This window comes from Fukomys damarensis, unplaced genomic scaffold (assembly GCF_012274545.1).
Source record: "Fukomys damarensis isolate Sample0158 unplaced genomic scaffold, DMR_v1.0_HiC HiC_scaffold_5, whole genome shotgun sequence".
Lineage (NCBI taxonomy): Eukaryota > Metazoa > Chordata > Mammalia > Rodentia > Bathyergidae > Fukomys > Fukomys damarensis.
Window position 1 is genome coordinate 82254890 of NW_022900917.1, and position 16485 is coordinate 82271374.

General features: G+C 35.8%; 1 protein-coding gene across 20 annotated transcripts in view; it reads right to left on the bottom strand.

Moving 5' to 3' along the window:
• The window catches only part of Ptk2 (protein tyrosine kinase 2), a 265206-nt gene that overhangs the window by 222990 nt on the left and 25731 nt on the right, over window positions 1–16485 (bottom strand). For 3 of the 20 annotated variants that reach the window (XM_033760882.1, XM_033760887.1, XM_019209779.2), the window contains exon 3: window positions 11325–11643. The exons of 15 other annotated variants lie outside the window; for them this stretch is intronic. In XM_033760882.1, the coding sequence (XP_033616773.1) occupies window positions 11325–11424 (100 nt within the window). In that variant the 5' untranslated portion in view covers window positions 11425–11643. Of the gene's footprint in view, window positions 1–11324; window positions 11644–13810; window positions 13841–16485 lie in introns of those variants that run through there. 2 more of the 20 variants (XM_033760877.1, XM_033760885.1) reach the window with 2 other exon arrangements.

The following is a 16485-nucleotide window of genomic DNA, read 5'->3' on the forward strand; positions in this document are numbered from 1 at the left end:
CTGTTGGGTATCTTCCAAGAGAACTAAAAGAATCGTATCACAGAGAAGTATGTGCACCCATGTTTATAGCGGCACAGCTTGTAATAGCTAAATCTTGGAAACGGCCTATTTGCCCATTTGTTGGAAACTGGATAAAGAAGTTGTGGTTTTTCTATAAAATGGAATATTACTCAGCCATAAAGAACGAGAAAATAGATTAATTCATAGGAAAATGGATACATATTGAAGATATACTCCTAAGTGAAATAAATAAGTCACACATGTGTAAATACCAAATAGTTTCCCTGGTGTAAATAATCTGCCACAATGCATAAGATTCTAATAAGATTACTGACATTTAGAAATGGGAACAAAGGAGCTAAAGGTGTAGGGAAGGTGGGATGGGTAGGGGAAGAGTAAAAAGGGAAAAGAAAAAAATGTGAGAGAATGAAAATAAAGTGTTTGTAGATGGGGAGGGGAGGAGGGGGTGAAGGGAGGGCAGAGGTAAGGGGAAAAAATGAGAATCAAGACTTTTCATGTAGAGGTACAAGATCCCAACAATGAATGTAACTGTACTGTATCCCTAAAATGTACCAATAAACTCAATTAAAGCTCAAAAAAAAAAGAATACTAATAAGATAATTAATTAAAAGACTGTAATATTCTTATTAATAAAAGATTACCCCCCAAAATCGCCAGTAACTATGCCAATGAACTTGAAAATTCAGATGGGATCGCACAATCCTTACAAAACACAACTTAGGAAAAAAACTAAGACAATAAATATATAAAAGAAAAAGTTAATCTATACTAAAATTCTTCCCACAAAGGAGTATTTGAATTCTGACAATAACATTCTAAAATGTACCAATAAACTCAGTTTTAAAAAGAAATAATATGAATCTTATAGAATTTCAACAAATATGGAATATTCCCCAATTTGTTCAGTGAGACCAGCAAAACACTGATACCAAAACCTGACAAGGAACATACAAGAAAGGATAGCAAATTTTAATCCAGCAATATATAAAGCTTATTCCAGGAATGCAAAGGTGGTTATATATTGAAAAAGTAATCAATCAATGTATTTCATCACCTTTTCAGAAAGAGGAACAGTCAGTTATCTTCATACATACAGAAACACCACTGATAAGTTTGCCAATCTCTCATGAGAAAATATTTTAGCAAACTAGAAACAGGAATAAATTTCCTTAATTCCATGAAGAGAATTTAAATTAAATATCACTGGTCATAGGAAAATGGATACATATTGAAGATATACTCCTAAGTGAAATAAATAAGGCACACACGTGTAAATACCGAAGTTTCTCTGGTGTGAATAATCTGCAATAATACTGAAGATTCTAATAAGATTACTGACATTGAGAAATGGGAGGAAAGGAGATAAAGGTGTAGGGAAGGTGGGATGGGCAGGGGAAGGGTAAAAAGGGAAAAGAAAAAAATGTGAGATAATGAAAAGATGGAAATAAAGTGATTGTAGGTGGGGAGGGGAGGAGGGGGTGAAGGGAGGGCAGGAACAAGGGGAAAAACTGAGAACCAAGACTTGTCATGTAAAGATATAAGATCCCAACAATGAATGTAACTGTACTGTATTCCTTCTAAAATGTACCAATAAACTCAATTAAAGCTGGAAAAGAAAAAAAAAATCACTGGGAAAAACTCCCCTTCCCTAGACTGAAAATAAGACATGGATGCTCATTATTACTACTTCTAAATGACATTGTTCTAAAGTCACTGCCAAATGCTATAAGTTAAAGGGTTGGGGGGTACATAAGAGGTACAAAGTGAGGAAAATATTATTATTATTATTATTATTATTATTAGGTACCAGGGATCAAACTCGGGTCCTTGTACTTGTAAGGCAGGCAGTGGCACCATATCATTACTTATAGGTAATATTACTACAAAGAAAATCTAAATCTGCACAGATAAACTACTGGAACTCACAAATTTATTTAGTAACATTGCTGGAATACCAAGCAAAACCAACTGTACCTTTCTAATTACTTTAGCTATCTTTTTTGCTCCCCAGTTTAAGATGATAGGGATGATTAAATAAAGCATAGTATCAGATGCTTCCAGAAAAAATAAAAACACTACAACTCAGGAGCAATCAGAAACACTGTGCATGGTTGTGGCACATGCCTGTAGTCCTAACTACTCGGGAGGCTGATTCAGAAGACTCACTTAAACATAGGAGTTCAAGACCAGCCTGGGTAACAAAGCAAGAATCTGTTTCTTAAAAAATAAAAGTGGCCTGGGCCGGGAATTAAACTCAGTAGTGCCGCTGCCTGCCTCACAAGCCCAAGGTCCTGAGTTCAATCCCCAATACCACAAAAGCAAATAAACAAACAGAAATCAACAGTGGCCAGAGAGGTGATAATTTAGCAATGCAAAAGCACTATATATAATACTGAGCAAATCAGGGAAAATCTACACCAAAAATACAATAACCAGAATACATCTCTGTGGCTCAAAACTCAAGGTAGGACAGGCTATTTTTTAAATATTATAAGTGTTATAATGTTCCAGAGTAAAGCACTTTTCCGTATTAAAATTGCTTGTATAATTTAATGTTTTATCTGCTTGCAAAAAATCAACACTTGCTGGACATGGTGGCACATGCCTGCAATCCCAGCATTTAGGAGGCTGAGGCAGGATTACTTTGAGTTTGAGGCTAGCCTGGGCTATAGTGAGAAAAGAAAAGAAAAAAGGAAAAAACAAAAAACAAAAACAAAAAAAAAGAAAAAGCACTCCCTGAGTTCAATCCCTAGTGCCAAAAACAAACAAACAAACACCCTATTTGTGCTATAAGCTGTTAAACAGTCAACTTTTCTGTCACCAAATCTTCTTTGACTAACTACCAACAGTACCCTGTCTGAATCTATTAACAATGAACATGTGTTGCTGTGAAGTATCTCCAAAAGGAGCATTAATGTGAACTGTTTGGCCATGTCTCTTCAGGGACATCATTATCCTTTTTGTCAAAATGTTTGGTTTTGTTTAAATGTCCAAAACCTCACTTTGACTAAATTCTTTTTGCTGCATATCTAGAATCTCTACCAACAACATCAATGTTTCCACAGCTGGCTTTTTTACTGAAATTTAAAAGTATCATTACCTACATGTGTATTTAAACCCAGGCACACAGAATACTAAAATTACTAAGTAAGGAAAGATTATGAATGATAACAAAGAAAAATAATACTTGAAAAGATGTGATACCCACTTCCCAGCTAGCTTTGCTAGTTCATTGATGGCCATTGGGTAATCCCATGATTGCTATTCTCTTATCTCATAAAAGGAAGAAACCTGAAAATAATGTTTCTAAATATCTAATTAACTCAACTTCCAAAACAAGTTAAAGACATCTTCTATGGGATCCAGATGTAGGATTGATCTTTTCCTTTATTAATAAAGTATTGCAACAACTTTCTACATTAAGTAATTCTAATATTCTTTCTTCTCTTTTCCTTTCTTTCTCTCCCCACTCTTTCTTTCTGAGCCCACTTAAAATAATTAAGGCATGTTCTGTGCATGTGTTTGCTGGATACCTGATAACTACTTTACAGAAGTAGTTCAGAGAAGTCATGTGTTCAGGTGCCTGCATTGACAACTCCAACAGAAGCACACCCTCCTACCTAAGGGATTAAGAATTAACAAGCATACCTACAGGGCGTTCAAGGCTGCTTACAATTTTAGTATGCTACAACAAAAGAAAAAGTACTTTTTTCTGAAGCCCTCAATTTAAAAAAAAAGAAGTATAAAAGTCCAGGGATGTAGCTCAATGGCAGAAATGCTTGTCCAGCATATCCTGGGTTCTATCCCCAGCACCAAGGGGGAGGTGGGTGACAAGATACCATCTCAATTCACGTTTATTAAGATTTAAACTTACACTAAAAATCCTTGTAAAGGTGAGAGGAATGTTGCAGGAAGCACCTTATACAACAAACAGATCTTATAGTTCCTCCTGTTTGAGAGCAAGAGACATCTTAACACATGGTTTTCTTTATCTTGTGGTGGCTCAAACTCCTCAACTGTTACAAAGTACTCCCCTATTCAGATAGATTTAAGTAGACTGTTAAAAGCTAGTTATCACGGGCAATGTATGTACGACCTCTAATGCATAACCACAAAGTAATTCTTTCTGTAATCAAATGACCTTCCCATGCCTATTAAAGCAAAAGAAACTTTCTAGTTATCCGCATTTTATTTTAAGCACCAAATATGGAAATATGCTGGGAAGGTATAAAGAATTGCACTGTGTCAGTGTGTATGATGACTTCTATTTTGGCTAAGAGTTCCCAATCTAGGGAGTGGGCTCCATATCTTCCCAGGGTCAAACAAGTGGTAGCTAATATTATGGGAAATGGTAAATTCAAATACATGGCAGCTAATATGATGAAAAAGAATGGATGGAATGGTGCTTGGACAAGGGGACCAGAAGGTGGGTGGGTGCATGATGCAATCCCAGGTCTTGTAGAAGTTGCAAGAAAAGGACCATTTTCCTGAAACCAGGCTGAGTCTGTGCCAGACTCATACCTACATCTAATGAACATATTACAATGACATACTTCCTATACTCTTTATCACTGTTCAACTCTCCCAGATAAGACATGTGTTTAAAAATATTTTTCTTTTTTTTTTTTTCTAAATTTTATTTTTTTTTGGTTTTTTTGAGACAGGGTCTCAATGCATAGTTGAGAATGACCTGGAATGCACTATGTAGCCCAGGCTGGTCTCAAACTCACAGCGATCCTCCTGCCTCAGGCTCCCGAGTGCTGGGATTACAGGCGTGTGCCACCACACCCGGCTTAAAAATATTTTTCTGATACTGTACTATAATCAAATTAAATTTTTAAAGATGTGAACTAGGAATATAGAAATCTGATGTTCAAAATCAATATGGACACCTAATCTCTTCTGCACTGAAATACTTCTGACTTTCTATCTAATATATTGCATAGGGCATCAAAAGATTCCTTAGACTGCCAAATATGGTTGAATATGCCTATAGTTTGAGAACTCAAGGCAAGTCTGAGTTATTCAGTAAGACCTTCTCTCAAAAAACAAACAAAGGATTCCTTAGAAAGAAAGCATCCTGGGCCTTGCAAGCACAAGGTCCTGAGTTCAATCTCCGGTACGAAGCCATGATGCTCTTAACTGGGGTGAAGTATAGCCACCGTACCTTTGCTTACAGGTGGGGAATATAGTTGACTTCTGTATTTAAGGTCCACCATCTGTAAATTCACCTAAATGCAAACTGAAAATATTCAAAGAAAAACAAGGCTCTGTACTAAACATGTACAAACCTTTTTTTGTCATTATTCCCCAAACAATACAGAACTATTTATGCAATTTACATTGTAGTAGGTATTGTAAATAACAAAGAAATGACTTAGAATATATGAGAGGATTTGTACAGGTTATATGCAAATACTGTGCCATTTTATACTGTATTTGACACTTGAGCAGGTCCTGGAATAATCCCTACAAGTACTGAAAGACGAACAACTTGTACTTGGCTACACAAGCTTCAAAGACTCTATGCTTGCCTTATTATATTTCTGAGTGATATACTACAGCAGTCTCACCTATTAAAGTCTCCATTCTTTCTAAATTCCCACTGTATCCTCTCAAAAGATGTGATTATCTGTTATTCAAAGAAAACATTTACTAGCACTGATTTCTAAAACATCAAACTCCTATAAAACATTTAAATTGTAACTCATTTTATATAACTTTTCAGGAAGAAAAGTTATATATAATATAAAACAAAGTTACAAGTGCATATACCTTTAAGAAGATAATACACCTAAACCCAGATCTAAATTATGTGGGCTACATTATAAAAATCTACACAAATATTAAATGTAAAATCAAAATATTCAGTGGTAATTATTAAAGCGAGATTTCTCTCTTCTAACAGAAAAGTAGTACAGTAAGAAATAGACAACTACTGAATTTACAACAAACCCCTTGTAATTTAAATAACTACAAATTAATTTGAAATCCAATAGTTGAAGATGCATTTTTCAAAAATCAGTGTCACTAACCATTATAGCACTCAGAAAACCTCAATTGCTAAAAAATTTCCAAAAACATCTTCTTTATCCTCTGATTTGATTCTAGAGAAAAATCTGTTGCCTCAAGCAGACAGGATAATGTGTTTGGCCCTAAGAATGAAGAAATTAAGACAAACAGATTCCTTGCCTCACAGGGGTGCTTTTCCAAATAATGCAAACAAGTATATTATAGAGTACATAAGGATGGTGACAAGAACAAAAGAGAAAGACAAAGCACAGAAGAGTGACGGGGAGTACAGTGATGGCAGAAAATGGTTTTATTTTAAATAAGATAGTCAAAGAAGAAACACAAATTAGGACTTCCAAATAATTTACTGTCCTGACACTTTAGGTTAAGGTTGGGGGTGCTAACAGAAGGGACATTAGGACAATAAGATAAAGTGGGGCATGTGGTTACCCTACCTCACCCAAGGTAGTATCTGAGCAAAAATCACATCCAAAAGGAAAGTGTTAGAGAAAAGTAACGGGCTCCTCAAGTACTAATAATGAAAACAAGGGAAAGAATAGAAAATCAAATGTTAATGCTCACTACATTATTCTGGTAAGTGAGGGCACTCCTGATGATACTGAAAACAGAAATGATGAAAAAAAAAGTTCATCACAGCATTTTTGTTAAGAGAGCGAGAGAAGAGATCTGCTGAGAAAACCAGAATATGGGGAAAATCAAAGTTTTTATCTGACAGTGCAATCATTTTAACACTAAGTTTGCCTACAAAACAATATATACTAATCAGGGATTTGGCTCTGAAAGTCTTTAAAAATAATCAAAGCTAAGGCCAAGGATTTAGCTCAGTGTTTCTGTGGACTGAAAAAAAGAAAAATAAAACAAAACAAAACAAAACAAAAAAAAACAACTCTATATAGAATTTGTTCATTCATTAAAGACATAACTTTTTTTTTTCTTTTTTGGTACCAGGTATCGAACTTGGGACCTTGTGCTTGCAAAGCAGGTGGCGGAACCACTGAGCTAAATCCCCAGCCCAGTAAAATCCATTTCTATCAACTATTTGCCAAACAAAAAGTACCTGACATTATCCCTGTGTTGTTTATAGTCTCATGAGAAAAACAGAAATCAAATAAGTAAAATACAGAATGACATATCACAGTAAATGCTGAGCAAGACCAGAAAGAAAGGCTCTAAGTTGGAACACTGGAGAGGACCTGGTTAGACTGAGAGAGTTATAAGTGTTTGAACTACACCTTCTAAAAAATAAGATTTGACAACAGCAAATGCAAATGCCTGAGATAAAGATTTTTGGGTGTTCAAGTTACTGGAAAAATGAAAATAACAGCACTGGCAGCATTAACGAGCAAGAAGAGAACTGCACAAAGCTAGAGGAGGGCAAAAACCAATCAGGTGAGGTCTTGCAGGCCAGGATAAAGAAGTGGTGTTTTTATCTAAGTCGAAAAAGAAGCCACTGAGGAGTTTTAAACAGGAAGACAAACTTTTTTTGTACTTTTACAAAATCACTCTAACAGATATGTAAAGACCAGTTAGGAGGCTACTGGGTAGTCTGGTAGGAAAAGAGTAACACAGACAGGAGTAAAGTTCATCACAGTATTTCTGTTAAGAGAGCAGGAGAAGACATCTGCTGAGAAAACCAGAATATGGGGAAAATAAAAACTAATAATAATACAATCACTGAATTTAAAGTTCTACTGTGGAACAATAAAGATATTTAACATTTATTTTTTTTCAAAGTCCAGAATACTTCAGTAACTAAAACTGTCCAAATGTTACCTATCTTAATTGAAACAATTACAATGCATTTTTCAACAGTAGACCAGTGAACTCCTAAATTCAAAAATGTCTGAACTCATAAGTTATAAAAATTGACTAGCACATTCATTGCTTATATTTTCATTTCCTATGATATCGGAGAAGCCATGCATTTATTCTCTTGTTTCTTGTCCAAGGATCCTAACAGCAGCAAAGACTCAACTCTAACAGCCACACTAAACCTCATCAGGACCAACAAATAATGACAGAGAGGAGGATTAGTATTGCAAATGATTCAGTTGTTAAAGAGTCCTCTTTCTTCCATACCTCCATCCCTTTTAAACCAGGAATTGATTCTTATTTACACTTTCAGTTTCTCATACCAGAGAAACTATTTGGTATTTACACGTGTGTCCTATTTCACTTAAGAGTATCACCTCAATGTGCACCCATTTAGCTACAAATGTCTCTACTTTCTCATTCTTTTGGTCAAGCAGGAATCAACATGTATTAAGGCACAAATCTCCAGTGATGAACATTATTAAATGCCTAAAATGTACCAATAAAATTAATTTTTTTAAAAAAAGACATAATGTAAGTAAAATCACTGGGATAAAATAATATATGGAAGGGAAAGGTAAAAGAGGCATCCTGAATCTGTAGCGTGGATTGAGTGGATGGAAGGCCAATGTGTTTAAGACAGGGAAGACTTGGGGTACCAATTGAGAGACTCATCTTTGCAAGGTCTGAGGTGCCTATGAATAATACAAACATAGGTACAAAGAAATAGTTGGCCATTAGAATCTAAGACAGAAGAAAAGATGAGCCATATGCAGAGCTATCTCTACGAATGGGTAGATGGGCTGATAGACAGATGGGTGTTTAAACTTCTAATATAGAATGAGCATGACTAACCAAAGAAGCAAGAACTATACAAACTATTAATAGTACATTCAATCTCTACTACTGAAAGAAATAGAAGAAATCAACAAAATACTAACAACCAAGTCTGACACCTCTTTAAGGCTTCTCAGCCTTTCAAAAATTTGCAACAAACAACACACATACTGATGCAATCAAAGAACTCCAGAAACAGGCCTTTACCAACCTTGTAACCTAACATGGCACTGGAAACATTTAATTCAATACTGAATTAAATTAAGTACAGAATTAAAATTGTGTTTATACCTAGAAAATTGTGGTAAAAAAACATAACAAGGTTTTTATACTTTAAAATGTAATGTTTTTAATGAGATCTAAAATACCAGATTCAATAGTTCTACAATAAACTTTATTGTAAAAAAAAAGACCTCAGTGTCTTAAGGATACCTTAAACACTTCATTTCAAAATATTTTAAAAATAGGTCTGTTCTATTTTTAGCCTGTCCTGGTAAGAATTTTGTCTTCATAATAAAATGGGACACTGCCATGTTTTTTGAGGTTAATGTGACTGGGACAATCAAATGTGTGGTTTAAAATGTTCAACTGCAAATAGCTATTTGCATATTCTTTGGATGTGAGTTTTACTTCATATCTACAAGCTTGAAGTAACAGATTCAGCCAATTCCTATACTAACATCTTTGTCCTTAACACAAAGAAAAAAATTAACCAGCAGAAAAATAGGTCTCTTGCCTTGTCCTGGTGCAAGAGAATAAAATAAGCAGGTAGGCAGGCAGGCAGGCAGGCTTGAAGTTTAAGATAGCCATTCTAGGCTATCACTGTGAAGGCCAGCTCTGAGAAGGGGGAAGATCCCAAACGGCTCTCCTTGAATCATCCCACAGCTAGACCATTCAGACAAGGAGAAGCTTGTGCCACTCTTATGGATGAAATTAATTCTGACCTTTAACACATCTCCACCTTTTCCATCTTCCATGTATGAGAGCTCTGATCTTTCCTACCTAGTACTACCTTCTATTAATATGTTTATTTCAATTCAAAACAAATGTATTTATTTGATATCTGAAAACATACTTGAAAAATATGACTGATTTGTGGGGAGCCAAAACATTAATTTCTTTTTCTTACAATGTTGACATCTATAAAGTTACTTTGAGTAAAAAGAAATCCAGAAGCTAATTAACATCCCATTGCTACTGGGATCCTCAATATTGGATCTAGCCTAGGCTTCAAGAGAGAAATCAGAGAACTTTATTGTCGATGGTAAGTGCTATAATACGATGAAGATTATATTATGCAAACAAACCTTCAGCATGTCTAGGAAAAAGAGTGTAAGTTTTAAAGAGTACAGCACTCTTTGCCTCCAAGTACTCATTACTGGTTACGTTCATTATAATATATGGGCCAGACACCAAGAAACTACAATTTTTATAAGTTCCCACATCTAATACCCTTTAAAATTTATGAGTTTCAATATAACTTAGCAAAATCTTTACTCTGAATATCTAATTATGTAATAAATTGACAGGTGCTTTGTTCAGATACCATCATACGAAAAACAGTTCTAATACACCATATGCTTTAAGTGTGAAAGCCTAAAGAATTAACAGACGACAAAAACAACTTGACCAGTAAAAATAAATTTAATATTGAAACTGAAGTTTGCTCCAAACACATCAATACCCCAGTGGTACTAAAATCTTTAACTTAAAAACTAAATTCAATAAGCCTGCAGGTCTACTTTTAAAAAACATACAGCTTTCTTTCCAGTCTAGGTTCCTCCCTTTACAATGCTTCCTAAATGCATTAACATTTTAAAATATATTTTAAATAACAAATATTTTATCAACCTCATTAAGGGGTTTATCTGCTTAAATATCCATTACTACTTTAAGCTAAATTTGGTTTGGATCACCCACTAATTATACAGTGTTTTTAACTTCTAAAAATGTTTTCCAAATATAGTACGACTTTGAACATTACAATGAAAATGCTGTATTTTTATGTTTTTTAAATAGGAATAAACCCTAACAGCATTAAACTGAAAAGTCATTTTTCACAGTATTCCTGACCCTTGGTGATACACTTTCACTTTAAAATAATAAGGAAGCTTCAAGTTAAATATGTAATCTTTATAGTGAGTAAAAGAAATCAATTTTTTAAATAAAGTTCATGTTACTCTTCTTCCTATGAAGTTAAATTTAGTCATTTTACTGTTTTTTTGTTTTGTTTTGCTTGGTACGGGGGATCGAACATGAGACCTTGCACTTGTGAGGCAGGCAGCAGAAACACAGAGCTAAATCCCCAGTCCAGTCATTTTACTCTTTAAAAAACTATCATATCACAGGATGCAGAGAGATATCTTGAGTAAAAGAAATATTACAAAACTTTTAAGATCTACAGAACAATGAAAGAGGCTTAACTCAAAATGCATTTCCATATTTGTACTTACTCTTTAAAAAACTAATTGGTCAGTTATAAACCCATACTGCAGAAGTTTTAATTTTTCCTCAAATCATAAATCTATTTAAAATTCTGAAAAACTCTTATCTGCCTTTTTTGTGCAAAAACATGCGTTTAAATAAAACAGAAATCAAACAGATTTTTAAGTTATTTATACCTTTAGCCCAACACATTGGAAATGGACTACAGCCGCTTTTCTCCATATAGACAGCACCTGCTGGTTTCAGGGCCTCTCGGCCTGCCAGTTCCAACAACATACACCCAATCCTATCAAGATCAAGCCAGGGGTCCGCACACAAAGTCCCAGTTCATCGCTCCGATAGTATTTGCTTCCATTCAAAGCAAGACTAAGCTTCCCCTGTGTGCTCCTTTTTTTCAGAGCTTGAAGCAAAATTTGGGAGGTGTTCCTTCTGTAATAGTTTCCAGCTGCTTGAAGGATGCCTCTCAGTGACTGAATCTTCTCATGCTTCCGCAATCTGAAACACAGACCATCCTGGCCAGATTAAGCTACTGAACAGAATGAAACCAGCTAGTACTGTGACCCTATGGGTCTGTGTTCCTAGATTCATTCAGGGAAGGAGACAGGGAGGGGAGGGAGGTAGCAGGAAAAAGAGGCCAGTAGCCAGTACCTTATGAATATGCTAATCTCACCCTTCTGTTCAATTCATCCAGCAGACTACTGTTTACAAAACTGACAGTCAACTCTAAAATTGAGTCACTTGCAAATCAAGTCTGACCCAGATCACATCTGTAGATGGCTCCTAAACCATTTCTGTTTTCAAAGCCATGTCTGTGGCACTTTACCAATCTAATTCTGACCTTAAGAGTTAAAATAATTACCTTAATGAAATAAAACAAATTGTGAAAAACTAAAATCTTTATTAACACTAAAAATAAATCTGTAAAAAGAAAAGTCTACAGGAAGCCAAAGATCTTTGAGGTATAATATTTTCCTGATGGACACTTTCATAGTAAATCTATACATTTATAAAACTATCCAGAAAACATACAAATAATATGCAGCAACCAAATTCTTTAAACATTCATTTAATTATTATCCTAGCTATTCAGGAGCCTGAAGCCAGAATGTAAGAAGTTCAAGATCAGCCTGGGCAATTTAATGAGACCATATCTCAAAAAAGACTGGGACTGTAGCTCAGTGGTAAAGCACCCCTAGGTTCAATCCCTAGTACTATTACTAATACTTATTTATTTATTTATTCATTCATTCATTCATTCATTCGCTGGTTTGCCCTGAGGGAATAGTGAATGATACAAGATGCATCTTTTTTTTCTTTAAGCTTGAAAAGATAAGCGAGCAATAAACTCACACTGACAAAATAGAATGGAAAAATGCCCTTACAATTTGCATTAATTTTTTAAATGCAAAGCAAATTATTTTTTCATTCAAACTGACTATAGTCTAGATATTAACAAGATTTTATTATATATATATATATATATATTTTGGTCCCAGGGATCAAACTCTGGACCTTGTGCTTGCTAGGCAGGTGGTAGAACCACTGAGCTAAATCCCCTGCCCTATTTTAAAACACCCTACTTTAGCTGTAGGCTAAGAACAAAGTTCCTGATGCCTTGTTCTTTGACCATATAATATACACTGATGTTCAATATAGTTCTAACTTGCCTAAAATATGGGTAATTTTCTTTGTTATACAATTCCAGAAACTAAGCATAACTCAAATACAAATGACCAAAGGTTTATTTATAAATTCAGTAACTTCTGAAAACCAGAGCTGAATAAAGGCTGAAAAGAACAAGGGGAATGTTTGTTTCCATGGATGCCTACAACACTATGTTTCACTTTTGTGCTACTCTGGATGGTGGCTTGTCTCTAGGCTCTACTTTCTGGATCCTGATAGCAGTCAGAGCTCCAATGAATGACCTCTCCTAGGCCCCACAGAAAACACAGTATCTCCAGTATGAACTCTGACCCCCGAAAACACTAGGAAGAAAGGGGCACCTGAAAAACATAAGCAAGCAGGCTAGAAAAAAGATCAGAAGAAACAAGCAAACAGAGCAGTTAGAACCCAGGAAAACATACCTAGCTTCTAACATCACTGAGCAGACAGGACCCTAGAGGTCTACTGTCATCATGGGAAGAGGCAAGCACACCAAGTAAGGACTCCAACTGTTTTTCCCCATGAAAGCAGCTTGGTATTTAAATGGAGCCATCCACTAAAGGCTGCACGAGTAATTCAAGCAAATTGTGAGTCTATCCAGCAATGTACAACTCTCAAAAGCTAAAAAATACAAGCCATTTTTACCTGTCATCTACTATATTCTACACACTAACCCCTGACTGCATCTGCCATACCTTCTAAGCACAAATAGAAAATTAAATGGAGGGGAGAAGGGGCATGGAGCTTAGGCACTGGCAGTGACTGAAGGAACACAGGCAAACCAGAGAAAAGAGAATATGGAGAAAGAGGAAGAGGGATGAGACCAGTTTGTGACCTTAATCAGTGGATGTGGGCTTTCTCTGTCACCCTTCCTACTAACTTAACATTTATTTCAATATTCAAATATCTCCACTTCCTAATATGGGTATAAAAAGTTAAGATATGAAAAGGTATTATTAATTCCTACAGGCCAGAGAGCAAGGTGATTGACAGGGCTCACCTGGACTGAAGCAGCAGCCATAGAAACATTAGGAACCAATCCAGGCTGCTGAGAAGAAAGGGCAGAACAGAACAGGATAAAGGTGATACTGCCAACAATAAAAAGGAATAACCCATACCTACCATAAACTAGGTATATATAAAGTAATTGCACTTAACCCAAAACAAAATACCAAAGAAGTAGCTGAGCCAGATATGGTGACACACACTTGTTATCTCTGCTATTCAGGATGCTGAGACAGGAGCACTAAAAGTTCAAGGCCCTTCTAGGGACATGGTGAGAGCTTGTTCCAAAATAAAATAAAAGGCCTGGGGATGTAACTCAGTGGTAGAGTACTTAACACTAGCATTGTACAAGGCCCTGGGTTCAATCCCCAGTACTAAGGGGGGGCGGGGAAAGTAGCCGCTTCTTTCTCTAAAGAGGCAAATGAGGTTCAAAGAGGTCAAGCAACTTGACTAAATACTAATTAACATGGTGATATAATTCTCATTTTTTTCTCAATTATGATTTTAAATTCCTAGTCCAGTAACATTTTGAAAAGAACAAAAATAAACCAGTTAAAGGCAATGTAAGTAAAATGCTTTAGTCTTCTATGTTCTCATTATGAAATTCTATACAGTAAAGAGATACAAACACAATTCATTCAAACAGTCCTATGGTGTTTAAAACAAATTTAGTATCCTTATAGTTTTTTGTGTATGTTTTTTTTCAGGGGGAGTAGTTTGTTTTTGGAACCAGGGATCGAACTCAGGATCTTGTGCTTGCCAGGCAGGCACTGTGCCAGCTGAGCTACATCCCTGGTCCTCTTTGGTATCCTTGTAATTCAAAACCTTAGTTTTTAGTCTCCCTTGGCTTTTCTTGGGACTCTTCTTTTAATACAGTCCACCAACAAAAGCCATTATCCTGACCTTCAGAATACAGCTAGAATCATGTATTTCTCTTTCCATCCATCCTAGCCTAGGCTGCTGCTGGATTATAACTACAGGCCTCTGACCTGCTCTCTCTGCTTTTATCTTCAACTGAGCCGCTGCACTGACCCATTCATAACAGCAGCCATACCACATTACTCCTCTGCTCAAAATACATGAACAGTTCTCCAATTTTCCCAGAATAGGTACTGACATACTTAGCATGGTCTGCAAAGCCCTTCAAGGCTCCCCTCTCCCTACAGCACTTATCAGCCTTACTCACTCACATCTTCTGGTTTCCTCTGCTTAGACCACTACCCTGGCCTTCCTGCTGCGGTGCCCACCTCAGCACCTCTCACTGCCTGTCCTTCCATAAAGGACACTCTTGCTTTCAGTTATCCTGGCTTGTACTATTTCTCCCTACAAAACTTTTGTTCAAAGGTACCAACTCATTAGTCTAGCCTGACCATTCTCCAGAGAAACTGCATGGCTCCTCCATTTCATTTTTTCCTCAAATGATTTATTTAATACAGTACATTATGTTTTTGTTCTGGCTGCCCCTGCTACTTCACGAACTTGTGACAGAAGTGAATTTTGTCTGCTATGTACATATATCATACTTAGGTTGGCAGAGGTTCTAGATGTCACTGGTAGTATGAACTGCATCCAACCTGGACACCACTGTACCTCCAGCAGCCAGTATAAGACACAGTGTTCATAGACAATGAATGAATAAGTTCATTAAACATTAAAAAAAACCTTCCTTTTTCAAGAATATGAGACTGGAGAAAAAAAATCTAAGAAAATCATGTACACTTCTCCTCTGCTCATCTAACATAAAAATAAATCACACAATTGTAGTACTCTGATGTTTCTACTAAAATTATCATTTCAAATTTTAGTAGAGCAAAAATGGAAGCAGCATGAAATTATATGAAAATCTTTAGCCTAATACACAATGCTGTCATCAAGATCAGTAAGCAGAAAGGTGAACTCCAAACTTTTGCATGCTACATAATATTTTGTCCAATTTGGCTTACTTTTAGAAACCTGGCCTTAAATGAGAAAGTCTCTGGAAATGAACTATTAGGAAATGAACTGCTTGCCAGGTGTGGTGACGTACACCCATAATCCCAGTATTCTTGAGAGGCTGAAGCAGGAGTTCACCTGGGCATGAACTCCAAGCCTGGGCAACTTACTGAGACTCTTATCTCAAAATGAATGAATGAATGAATGAATGAACAAAGAGGGCTGGGGTGTAGCTCATTGCAAAGGCCCCAGGCTGTTCAATAAAAAAAGAAATGAACTACTTATGTCACCAAAGCAGTTCATAAAAATGCGAAACTGACTTTCATATTTTTCATATAGCTGTTATGCTTCAATGTGCCTTAATCCCAAACACAAAAGGAATATTTCTTGGAAAAGCACAGTAATGATAAATGTTTCTATGTTAGCCAAAAGTAGGAATGTAAGAGAAAAATATACTTCCTCATATTATACATATAAGCTTCTAAATTTCTTCTCTTATACTTCTCATGTTTGCATTAAACAGGAGTTATACACTAACTTTGAAATGTTAGGTAGTCTATACAAAGCTAATTAATAATTAATAATTTTCAGGCTGGGGATTTAGCTCAGTGGTGCCGCCGCTTGCCTCAGAAGCCCAAGGTCCCAAGTTCGATCCCCAGTATCAAAATTAAAAAACATATTATTATTTTTGTCTCCAATATGATTTTCATGAAAATTTTAGTTGACTTATAGCTTCAA